The following is a 12306-nucleotide window of genomic DNA, read 5'->3' as shown; positions in this document are numbered from 1 at the left end:
TTTAATACATTTCCAGGTGTTTCCATGATTGGAAAACTAGTCTCTAAAGACTGTCTGAGAGGAGGCCCACACCCTCAGACTGGATTTAAAGCAGCAGGTAAATGACAACAGGAGGTAGTTTAATCCCTGTGGACATCTGGACCATCTTTAATACAAGTGTCCACACTCCTGTTGGGCACATTGTGAGTAGCTTGTAGATAAAAGCATCCGGAGAATGGCAGATGTAAAGCAGGTTTAGGACGTGTTTGGAGCAACGCAGCAAAGATTTCCCCCCCGTTAAAGTGTCCCACCTCTCATGTGACACGCAGCATGAAGAAACAGAGAGAGAATACAAGAGCGGCACAGGAACTGACAGATTTAAAATAGAGAGGGAGAGACAGTACAAAGGTGCGGCGGGAGAAAGGAAAATTGGGACAGAGAAACAGGCAGTTTGAAGGGGGAAACAAAGAAAGAGTGAAAGAGAATGAAAGGGCAGAGGACGGGGAGGAGAGAGAGATAGAAAAGGGGATCTGACTTGTCAGGAACAGTGCTATTAATACTTCATAACCAGCGGTATTGAAAATTCCCAGTGAAGCGCGGCGAGGGCGCGCTCGTTTTGTTTGATGAGGCGAGGCTTCATGCGGGCGCGTTTGAAAGGAGAGCCTGATTGCGCTCCCTGCCACCCTCTCTTCTAACGAGATACCTGTAAGGAGGGACGACGAGAGACGACAAGAAACGGCCGAGAACAAAGGAACCGCCGGAGAATTACCATAGATGCTCCTGGAGCCCTCATCACGCTGGCCCGCGGATAGCAATTTGTTCCCAGTATGGATCAGGGTTAGGTCTCGAGTTATTTAACGCACAGAGGCGATATGAGCTGGAGGAAAGAGAAGAACAACCTGTCACGTCACAGGACAACATATAGACATATAAAGAGAAAGATATCATCTGACAGACTGTTAGGGATTAATCTGCACATCATACACTGTAAAAAATATATATATTCAGGCAGATGGAGCGGATAAATAGTACAGTAAAATAAAAATAATATATATATTATATTTTATATTATATTTTTTGGCTTTTTAATGTTTAATTGAAGATATTTACACTGTAAAACCAATTAAATGAGCTGTAAATACAGATGAACTCTGCTATAATACAAATAACCAGGCTTACATTTACAGCAGAGTGCTGTTATTATTAGATTTTTCTTATTTTAATGTAAATTTTAAAAGTTATAGAACTGTAAAAAAAGTAATTATTGATGTTTTCACTGATAAAAACTGTGTTTGGACAGTTTACCAATGCTTATACACTTATAAACAACATTTATTCAACGTTTGTGTCATTAAAACTTCCATAATTATTCAAAATATCTGTAAATTAACAAACAAATCCATGTAAAATTACAAAACTAATATTTTTTACTGTTAATTTTCACTATTTGTTACATAACAACAACAGTATTAAACTTAAATTTAACAGTTTTAACTCTTAAACAGTAAATAGCTGCAAATAATTGTACATTTGCAAATGTATTTCAACTTTTTATGTGAAAAAAGGTCAGTTTCTTTAAATAAGCAATACTTTTATGATTATTTACAGTTACAGTACACATTATTTTACATTACACATGTAAATTCACAGGATATTTTTGTAATTTTATTAACATTTCCATGTATTCCATGCATAAAACCCAATAAATGTAAATATCCTCTCATTGGTCAGAGTGTTTGCCGGGATTGAAAAGTGTGACATAAAACCAGGCAAAGGTCCGTCTCAACCTCCCCTGCAGCAGAAGGTTTGATCCCGGGTGCATTTTGGCCTCGATTCAGCCGCAGTTAATTAATCCGTCTGGTTCGAGCTCTGAAGGTCGGCGCGGTGTAAAGAGGTTAAACAGTTACATGAGCCTGATGGCGCATATTCAGGACCGGGGTTTGGACCTGGGCCACGGCGCCTGGAATCGACTCTCCGGTGCAGCGGAGCGGAGAGCGCCAACGTTTTCCAGATGAAGAACGAGGATCCGTGTTCAACCGCAGACCTCCATCTGGTCCGAGTTTGATCAGAGGAATCCCACATGAGAGAGACTTTACCCAGATTTAAGATCGCACAGAAAAATAGATCAATAAGAGGATTCCTGCTCATATTAACATCTTCTACCAGTTAACTCTTGTGTTTTTGGCGTTGCTCCATTTTGGTTGCTCCACGTTCACCTCAATATTATAAATAATAAAAGTTAATATTTATATATAATATATATATGTAAATAAAGTATTTGTTTCTGTCTGAACTGGAGAGGAAAATATATACTGTATATTCCAATTAAACTAATTTATGTCCCAGTTTTTAAAGACTTCACTGCTTGACTAGTTCCACCGTTTGACTCTTAACATATAGAGGTGACAGTTTTATTCAGATCCTGCTCTCTTTTGTATTTAATCTTTATGCAAAATTGCTGTTTCTAACAATCACAAACTCTGGTTTGGTGGAAAAAAACGCTTAATTCAGCGAGTTAGATGAGAAAATATCTGTAAAAAGGGCTGCAATCGTTCCAATGTAAGCTACCGTTAATCCTTAAGGACAAACGCGTTTGACAAAGTGCGTCCGCTGAATGTTTGTTCCACTGACAGACTCAGGTTGTTATTGTCAGTGTCTGACATCATTATGGAAAGGATCCCTACAGAGATAGACCTTTAGTTTAACCACAAACAGCCGTAATATCACTATCACTCTCCACCAGACTCCAGAGACAAAAACACTCATTTTACCTTCAGATCATCAGAACTTCATTAAAGTGGACAGAAACAGAATTAAACTCATTAAAGCGTCTCTGTTAGTGTTTCCAATAATCACCAACTCTGGTTTGGTGGAAATAAATCCTTAATTCACCGACGTAGATGATAAAAACAGCAGTTTCAGTCGGAGCAGACCGGCTATGGAAACAAACCACAGAGAGGCTGCGATACAACACAGGCAGAGGGAGAGAGACACCATGTGACTCTGTGTCTGTATATAGAGAATATAATGTTAGCTCATATATTAATGTTTATAAATCTCAAATAAAACCTTTAAAGGACGACAGAACTGGAAGAAATTAAGGACAAAATCCAGTAATTTCTTGTCTTGACAAACAGATTTAAAATTAAACGGACTGTAATTCTTACTGTAATATTTCCTTCTTGTGGAGGGAAGCAGCACATCTGGACTAATTATTGACCAATGATTGATTGATTGATTGATTGAACGACCATCTCTCTTCCTCTCTCAGGTTGTTCAGTCTGAACCAGAGCTCGGGTCAGCTCACTATCAGAGAGGGGGCTCCTCCGGGCTCGTACCGCCTGCAGGTACGCGTGTCGGACCACGCCTGGCCCGACGTCACCTCCACCGCCCAGGTGGACGTCAGGGAGCTGCGGCAGGACGCTCTGCGCAACGCCGCCTCCATTCGCATGAGCAGTGAGTCCCACAGTGATGATGTGGGAGTGTAATAATACTATTACTGTTATTACTATTGGAAGTTTGACACATGACAAGATGCACTCGTGCACGCCCCAAGTGGTTGCCATGGTGACTGTAATTGCAGGGGAGCGATGTCGCTGCCGGGTCCTGGTTTTGAGCGCTGTCAGTTGCCCCAGGCTCCATCAGCAGCAACTGACAGAGAGGCATGATGGGAGAAAAAAAACACTCCCTGTGTTTTTTGCTGTCTTCTTCTTTCTTTTTTTGTTTTATTTCTTAATTTTTCTTCCTTTCTGTCCTCCTTATCTTTTACAGAAGCTTATTTCTGTATTTTTTCACGTTATTATGACATAAAAACTCATTAAAATGTCACAGTGTCATCACAATAACTATTTTCTGTTTATCTTTTTATAATGTCAAATGTTTCTTCACGTATTGTTGCGTACAGTGTTTACTGCTCTACTCAGTTAAATTATTATATTCCTCATTTAAACTTTATACATTTAAACTCTGAGCTTTCTCCTCCTTTTAGCAACGTTTTTGTTTAATTACACTGTTGTTGTTTACATTGTTTACACCCTAGCGACAGTAGCATAAGCAGTTAGCCATGGTTTCTGTTTCCATCGGCTCTTTCCTGCTCGGTGTGTCAGATGTTTACTTACTGCTCTGCCTCCTTTAACGAGAGTGTTATCTGTAATAAATGTAGTTTATTTGCTGTGCTGGAGGCCGGTGCGGGTTCAGTTCACAGCTCGGTCCAAACCGGATCTGTTTGTGTCCTGAGATAACTTTTGTTTGTTGTTTAAGTTATTGTTAAAACATAAAAGGTTTGCTGTTATAAAGAGATAAATAGTATATTGTTATTGACACTATGACATTGTGATAATATTGTATGTCGTACTAACGTGAAAATGTCTTGTTTTACACCACGGTCTGGGTAAATACTGGATTCTGATTGGCTGCTGTGTGTCTATTAATTCCTGTTGTGGGACATCTACTGAGTAGCGTATCGTAGCTATCTGTCTCGTAGCTGAGCCTCTGTGAGCGGAGAGAACTAGAAATATCTCCTGTTGCCAAGTCGAAGCTAAGGTTTGTCCTATTTACTGGAGCAAAACAACATTTCCATTGCATTAGAACATTATGGGATGGTAATGATTCTTCCAGGTATGAGTTAGACCCTCAGGTGTTACCAGGGAAACAGAGTTATGGCTTGTAAAAAAACTTTAGATTTTAATTGAAAAAAGCTTAAAAATATGAAATAATGATGGTATAAGCGGGTTAATGCCCTTTGAGGTCAATTAATGGGCGAAGTGGAGGCCAGAACCGTCCCGACGCACAGCCTCGTCGAGCATTATCTCTTACATAACAATGAACTTTTCATGTTGTAACGTGATACTGATCCGCTCTTCTTTTTCTCTGATGGCTGCTGCAGTCTTTGTATTTTTAATCTTTTCATTCATCTGGAAGTATAATGTCTCTGCTTTTTCATGCTGCAGCTGATTTCCCCTGAAGCTTTATAAACTAATTAAATCAATCTGTTAACCGTCCTCCTCCTCCTCCTCCTCCTCCTCTCTCAGACCTCACAGTGGAGGACTTCTTTAGCAGCAGCGGAGGTGAAGAGAGCCGGTTCTCCCGTCTGGGTCGAATGTTGGCCGAACTCCTGCAGACTTTGCCGGAAAACGTCCAAATCTTCTCTGTGGGCGGCGCCGGCCAGCGGGGAGAGAAGGCGCTCAATGTATGGTTCGCCGCTCACGGCTCGCCGTACTACAAGGCGGAGAAGCTGCACGGCTACGTGGCAGCGAACAAAGCCAAGGTGAGGAGAGAGTTAGTGTATAGGTAATAGGGGTCTTTTTTAAAGTCAATGTTCCTTTGATGAATTCAGGGTTTAAAGGAACGTCACGTCAGTTAGCTTCTGTAGCTATTACATAAGCTAACTGAACACTGCTCGCGTCTGTATTTGACGACGTGGGAATGAGAACGAGCTGTGAAGCGTGTAGGAGAATCTACGGTGGCCCCACTGGACCTTTAATCTCGTCTGTGGTAACACATTTGTGTGAGGACACACTGTTGATGCCCGTAAAACTTTCTTGGTCATTTTAAATTCTCGAGCGCCCTGGTTGCAGACTTTAAGGGGTTAAAAAGATCTACAAAATGTGGTTTTTAATTTGGCACAAAAATATTCTCTCAATTGATTAAAAATGTACAAGGTTGAAATTGTTTCAGAGTTTATCTCACATGAATTTTAAGCGTTTAAAACAAACACCACAGCGAGTTTTAAAAGCCTTAAATCTCTAATTTATGTTCTGTGTGACACAAAAAAGCTGACTCATGGCTGACTCTTTTCTGTCTCCCAAAAAACTCCTTTAAATGTGGAGAACACAGGATAAACTTTAAGAGCTGTTGAGTCAGAGCGAAGTGTGAAAGCAGGGAGGAGATCAGCTGACAGAACTCATAATTACGACTGCACACAGAGGGTTAAAGATACATTAATTACACATCAATTAAACATCACATTCACACATTCATACATACATTTCAGCGGCCACTTACAGACACTTAACACATTCTGTAAACCGTTTAACGCTCCGTCTCACACGCGTGGCAGAGGTTGAATATGGAGGTCGCAGGTTGACATGCGGACACGTATCTCCAACGAGGGGCTGCTCGTATGATACACACTCACACACAGATTGCTGTACGTGCATATGAATATTTCACATCCATTAAAAGCACGAGAGCAGCTGCTGAGCTGAGGTCAGGCAGGAAGGTGACGACAGTTAGTGAACCATGTAAACACACACGTGTTTAACACGTGTGCACACACGTTTACTGAGCAAAAGTGATGGAAGATATAAAATGTGGCATTTACACCTTAAAATGTGTATAAACTCTAGTTTTATATTCTATATGTAGTTGAGTTCTTACATTATCTCAAATGTTTCCAATGTTCAAACTTAGATAAATCTGTCATTTTATTCAGGTAACGCTGCGTTTCACCGGTCGCCTGTAGATGGCGTCATATCCCCTTTGTGCCTGCGTCAGCGTTGTGGTTGTCTGCCAGAAGCTGTCATACATTGACTGTTGATCCAGTCTGAAGCCACATTGTTACCATCCACTGTTTAGATCTTGGTGCTTTTTAACTCTAGATTTGAACCGGATGAAGGATTTTAGTCATCGGACGTCTGGATCTTAAGTTATCAGAGAAACAAGCTGAGCTAACGTTAGCAGCAGCTCGGCTCGCAGCCCCTCCGGGACGTCCTTTGTCTGTCCAACAGCGTGGGAGAAGCAGTGATTGTTAAGGTGGAACTGCTTTATTCAGTGTGTTTAAGGTGGAACTGCTTTATTCAGTGTGTTTAGTGGTTTTAATCAGCGGGTCAGTTTGTTTTGGAGAGGAGGAGACCTCTGTGGATCATCGGCTCCCGGTAGAAACCTCCTGTAAGTCTGGATCTTAAGTTCTCGGAGAAACAAGAGTTAACGTTAGGCGTTACGTGTAGCTACTGCATTAAAACACTAAATTTAAGAGCAAAGGTTGAGTAATTAGTAGAGTAGTCACAAGTTCAGTTCCTGAAGCCATTTTGTGTCCAAGTGTCAGGACAGATTCAGTATCTCATTCAGCAGCTTATTTAAAACAGTCCTTCCAGAAAAACTAGTTTTTTTGTGATTGTTGCAAAAATCCTTGATTATGCGGCACGTTTCTTAAAAAATGCGATGGAATATGCGGGATATTTATGCAATTTTATGCGATGAAATTGCGGAAACTTGCAAAAACTGTGGCTTCATCGCGGGGTTTGCGGCTTTTCGATGATGTTCATGTCGCGTAATTACGTCACTTCATAACGTTCTAGGCAACAGGGGACAATGGCTGCTCTTGTGTGAAGTAAACGCAACATTTTTCAACTTTCTGCTAAGATATATGTGACGAGGGATTATGAAATCATGCAAGCCCTGCGTATTTTGAGCGGAAATCCGCAATTTATGCGGTGAAAGTGCGGCGTCTTTGAAAAAATATGAATAAATATGCAGACTTTGGCTGATTATGCATTGAATTGCGCATAATCGCGTTTTTCTGGATGTACTGTTAAAAATACAGACTTAAGTCGATAGAAAGTATTGAATACAAACACCACCGGTGGCTGTGGCTCAGAGGCAGAGCGGGTCGTTCCTTAATCGGAAGGTTGTGGGTCCTTGAGCAAGATACTGAACCCCAAATTGAATCCCAAATTGCTCCCGATGCCATGCATCGTTGTGTGAATGTGTATGAATGTTAGTTTCTGTTCAATGGACTTTGCCATCACTGAGTGAATGTGTGTGAAAGGTTGAATGTGGCCCGTAGTGTAAAAGAGCTCTGAGTGGTCGGAAGGCACTATACAGGTTCATTTACCATTTACCAGAACAAAGCACACAGCATGATTAAAAATAACTTGTACATCAAATGCCGCAGAAGAAAGGCGTGTCTTATTATCTGAGGTTAAAAGGAAATTTTAGAATCTGATTCAGAACAACAATGGCAGATAAATCCAATAAAACTGGCTCTGGAGCCAAACACTGAAGCCCTGCCTGGGGAGTGTAAGTCACTGTGGATATAAGAGCGTCAGCTGAACAACTAAACTCCCCTAAAAAAAAAAAGAAGTACACACAGTTGGAGAGAGACAGGAAACCCTGAGGGACTCTGATGAAAACCTCTCACCCATAAAGACAAAACAAGAGCAGAGAATCGAGGTGACAAGCAGGAAAACGGGTGAACAGAAAGTAAATGACAGCAAAAACTTTAACAGGAGGGGGAAATGACAGAGAAACACCAAAGTGCATAAATAACATTAAAGGGAAATAAAGTAAAATTCAGATATCATTGATGCAGGTAGACGTGAGATGAAAGAGAGCTGCTGTCATTCTCTGAAATTCTCTATTATGTTCAAACACAACTCACAACTTCAATAGTGCTGTTTGTTTTTTGTCCCAATGTTACTTTATTTAGATTTTACATTCAGCCCACATTTAGTTTTAGTTGTAGTTTTATGTCTCCTGTTACTTTCAATTAGTCCGTTTCTCTTCGGGGGTTATTTGGTTTCATAATACTTTTAGTTTAAACTTAATATTAGTTTCAGTTAGCTACACGCTAGGTTTAGATTCGGTTAACTACCTTCACTTCAGTTTCTTTTCTTCAGTTTAACTTTAGTTTTAATTTAGCTTTGGTTAGCTTAATTGGCTTCTTTCTAGTTTAAAGTTATTTAGTAGTTTCAGTTAGTGACGGTCCGTTGTGCGAGTTTATCCTGGTTTCAACTTGGTTTCAGTTTATTCTAGATTCTTGCAAATGTTTTGTTCCTTTTACTTCAGAAGTTCTAAGTTACAACAGTTGTTTACTCTCAGTTAGCCTCGCGTTAGTTAGTCAGTTATTTTTATCCTCGTTACAGTTAGACAATGTTTTAGGTTCTTCGAGGTCATTTTTAGTGTTCAGGTACTTACAAACGTGATTAATAAATCATAAAAAATACTAATCTAATTCTCTTATTTTGACGCCCTGCAGCTGGAGGCCTCGTTGGGCGCGACCATCTCTCAGGTGGGCGTGGACGACTGTCCGTCCACGGACTGCGGTCAGTCCGGAGGCTGCAGCAGCGACGTGGCGTTCAGCCAGGCCCCGGTGGCGCTCAGCAGCGGCAACACCTCTCTGGTGTCGCTGTCGGCCTCATCGACAGCGCGGTGCGGCTGCCGGGGCCGAGAGGCGATCCACCTGCCCTGCTCCACCTACCCCACCAACCCCTGCCTCAACGGGGGCAGCTGCCAGGACGGGCCGCTGGGATACAGGTAGGCACAGGGAGGGGTGTATTATTATTATTATTATTATTATTATTATTATTATTATTCTAACAGTGATTTATTTAAGGTTTATCAATGAGTGAACTGACTTTATTCAACAAATACAGAGGATATAAATATAAACTGTAATATAAACAGTGAACACAACAACTGCAGGAAGGTTTGGATGAATTTATGCTTTTTTTTTAGATTATTTCCTGTGAATATTGATCAGAAATTAATTTTTCTGATATTTTTAAGAACTTTTTATACAATTCTTTGTCTGTATTATGTTTTTTTGTTGTTATTTTTAACAATCATACAGACTGGTCATCAGAGTTTAGATGTTAAATAATACATTGTGATGTGATAACTTATTTTAAAATGTTGAAACATGGAACATTTAAAGTTACACAAACTCATTCTTGATTAAATACATTTTACTAGTCGTTTTTTTACACAATAATAATTAAAAAAAGTTACTAAAGCTACTTAAAAAAAAATTGTTTCACTTAAAGATTTTGATGTAATCGGTTTCAACAATTGTTTGAGTTAAATGAACTTTTCTGGTTTTTAAATATAATTAAAAAATATATATAAATAAAATCAAAATACAATGGAATGTATAATAATAATAATATATGTATAATTTAGTAATATGATAATAATAATCTTATATATTTTAGGATCTTTGGAAGCCGGTATAGTGATATTTATTCTTAATAATAATAATAATAATAATAATAATAATAATAATAATAATAATAATAATAATATAGCTGTGATACACAAAATATAATTAGACAGTAAAATAATGAATACCAGAATACAATAATAAGAGCAGAATTGAAGTCAATAAATAAAAACCAATGAAACAACCTCTTCCTGTCTCTCAGATGTAAATGTCCTCCCATGTTCGACGGCCCCGAGTGTCAGCAGACCAAACACAGCTTCGGTGGTCAGGGATACGCCTGGTTCCCTCCCATCATGCCTTGCTTCCAGAGCAGGATCTCCCTGGAGTTCCTGGCTGAGTCTGCGAACGGGCTGCTCCTCTACGACGGGCCGCTCGGCCCCGCCCACTCCGGCGAGCAGGAGGACTTCATCGCCGTGGGTGAGTGTGCCGCCGAGGTTGTTCTTTAGTAAAAAATACAGTAATTTTATTTTATTAAAATACAGTTTTTAGCTTTATTTTACACAAAATCTTGTGTTATTTGTCTTTTAATGTTTAATTAAAGATATTTAACTGTAAAACCAATAAAATGACCTATAAATACAGGTGAACTCTGATATAGTACAATTATTATTAGATTTTTCTTATTTTAATCTAAATGTTAAAAGTTATAGAACTGTAATAAAAGTCATTTTCTGTGAAATTACAGAAATTATTGCTGTTTTCACTGATAAAAACTGTATTTGGACAGTTTACCAATGCTTATACACTGATAAACAACATTTATTCAATGTTTGTGTTGTGAAAACTTTCATAATTATACAAAATATCTGTCAGTTAACTAAGTAATCCATGTAAAATTAAACAAATACTTTTTTGCTGTTAATGTCACTAATTTAAGAAATGTATCAACAGTATTAAACTTGAATTTAACAGTTTCATCTATTAAATAAACTGTAAATATCTGCAAAAACATAAATTTACAAACGTATTTAATCTTTTTATGTGAAAAAAAGGGAATTTTCTTTAAATAATCAGTCATTTTATGATTATTTACAGTTATTTTACATTAGACATGTAAATTCAGCAGTTATTTTTGTACTTTTATTAATATTTCCATGTATTTTATAAACAGCAAGTGCAGCAGAAAGTAGACCAGAATGCAACTACGAGACAATCAGTGTGTAAATATCTGAAACTCTGAACTCACTGATGAGAATTCAGTGAAATGATTTAAAGTCTTGTAAGTCTGTTTACTTTTACTAAAAGTTCAAACATTATTCTTCTAACCACCACGCTATAATCTCGCAGTGCTGGTGGGAACGTGCCGCTCGTCCTTCTTCAACAAACACAAAGAGTGACTCAATGGCGGCGCCGTGAAGACAGTTTCCTCGGCGGACAAAGAGCTTCATAAACTCTAATGTCAGCTCCCGGCGGGCCCCGATGTGGCGTTAACGGATTAGCCTGCAGATGGCCTTTCCAACACTTCTTGCATAATCCCGTGGCGTTAAAGTTATGTAATTATTGATCCGGGGCGGTTGCTGCGTGACACCGGGGAGGGAAAAATCAAAGGCGGCCGCGGCCATTGATCACCGTGAAGCATTTTTTTACTCAACATGTTCAATAACGTGGCCGTGAGACAGTGAACGCTCTTAAAGGGAGAGGAAAACTGAATCATGTCTCCTCATCGCTCCCATGGCTCTGTAACTCACTGCCTCCCGACCTTTGACCCTTTCTATCATTCAGTTAACTGACCAGCTCATAAACCGAACAGTGAACTCAGTGACTGCAGGAAGTTGGTGGAAACCAGAGATTTGAATGAATTGTGAGCAGATTATTTCCTGTGAATATTGATCAGAGATCAGTTTTACTGGTAATTTTAGGGAACTTTTATCCAGTTCTCTGTCTGTATTCTGTATTTGGTTCTTTCTTCTCCCTCGTGTTCTGTTTGCTGTTCGGTTATTTGAACACAAATGTCGTATTTCCATCTTGTTTTCTGGGTTGTTTTTTTCATCGCTCTTTTATCTACGTCATCTTGTTGCGCCCTCTTCTTCTTCTGGTTTTTCCGACTAGAGAATTGGCGCCACCTACTGCTGACCTCGTGAACTAACTGCAGATAATCGGCAGTGGATGGAAACAAGCGCTCAGTCTCATTGTTCTTCTGCCGTTACTTTCGTTCTCTTCACCACATATTGTTAATTCCATGTACAGACGCTAAAATGAGACCAAAGGTTACGAAAAATAGTACGAATTTTGTAATGACCACTCAAATGTGCGACATTTTAACTCATGTTTCAGGTACCAGATGTATTTATTTCTTTGAGTCAGCTGGAGGTTTACACACTCACGTTAACAAAGCAGGAGGAAACACTTTAAACTATATATTTATTAATTGTGTGGGTTTACTGGAC

At 39.3% G+C, this 12306-nt stretch overlaps 1 protein-coding gene across 1 annotated transcript in view; it reads left to right on the top strand.

The window, feature by feature from the left end:
* The window catches only part of si:dkey-22o22.2 (neural-cadherin), a 113943-nt gene that overhangs the window by 92216 nt on the left and 9421 nt on the right, over window positions 1-12306 (top strand). The window contains exons 21-24 of the mRNA XM_051399225.1: window positions 3251-3435; window positions 5010-5245; window positions 8957-9234; window positions 10122-10336. Coding sequence (XP_051255185.1) covers window positions 3251-3435; window positions 5010-5245; window positions 8957-9234; window positions 10122-10336 — 914 coding nt within the window. The remainder of the gene's footprint in view (window positions 1-3250; window positions 3436-5009; window positions 5246-8956; window positions 9235-10121; window positions 10337-12306) is intronic.

The sequence above is a fragment of the Dicentrarchus labrax genome, unplaced genomic scaffold (assembly GCF_905237075.1).
Source record: "Dicentrarchus labrax unplaced genomic scaffold, dlabrax2021, whole genome shotgun sequence".
Taxonomy (NCBI): Eukaryota; Metazoa; Chordata; class Actinopteri; family Moronidae; genus Dicentrarchus; species Dicentrarchus labrax.
Note: the sequence above shows the minus strand (reverse complement) of the source record. Positions and strands in the feature narration are given on the sequence as shown.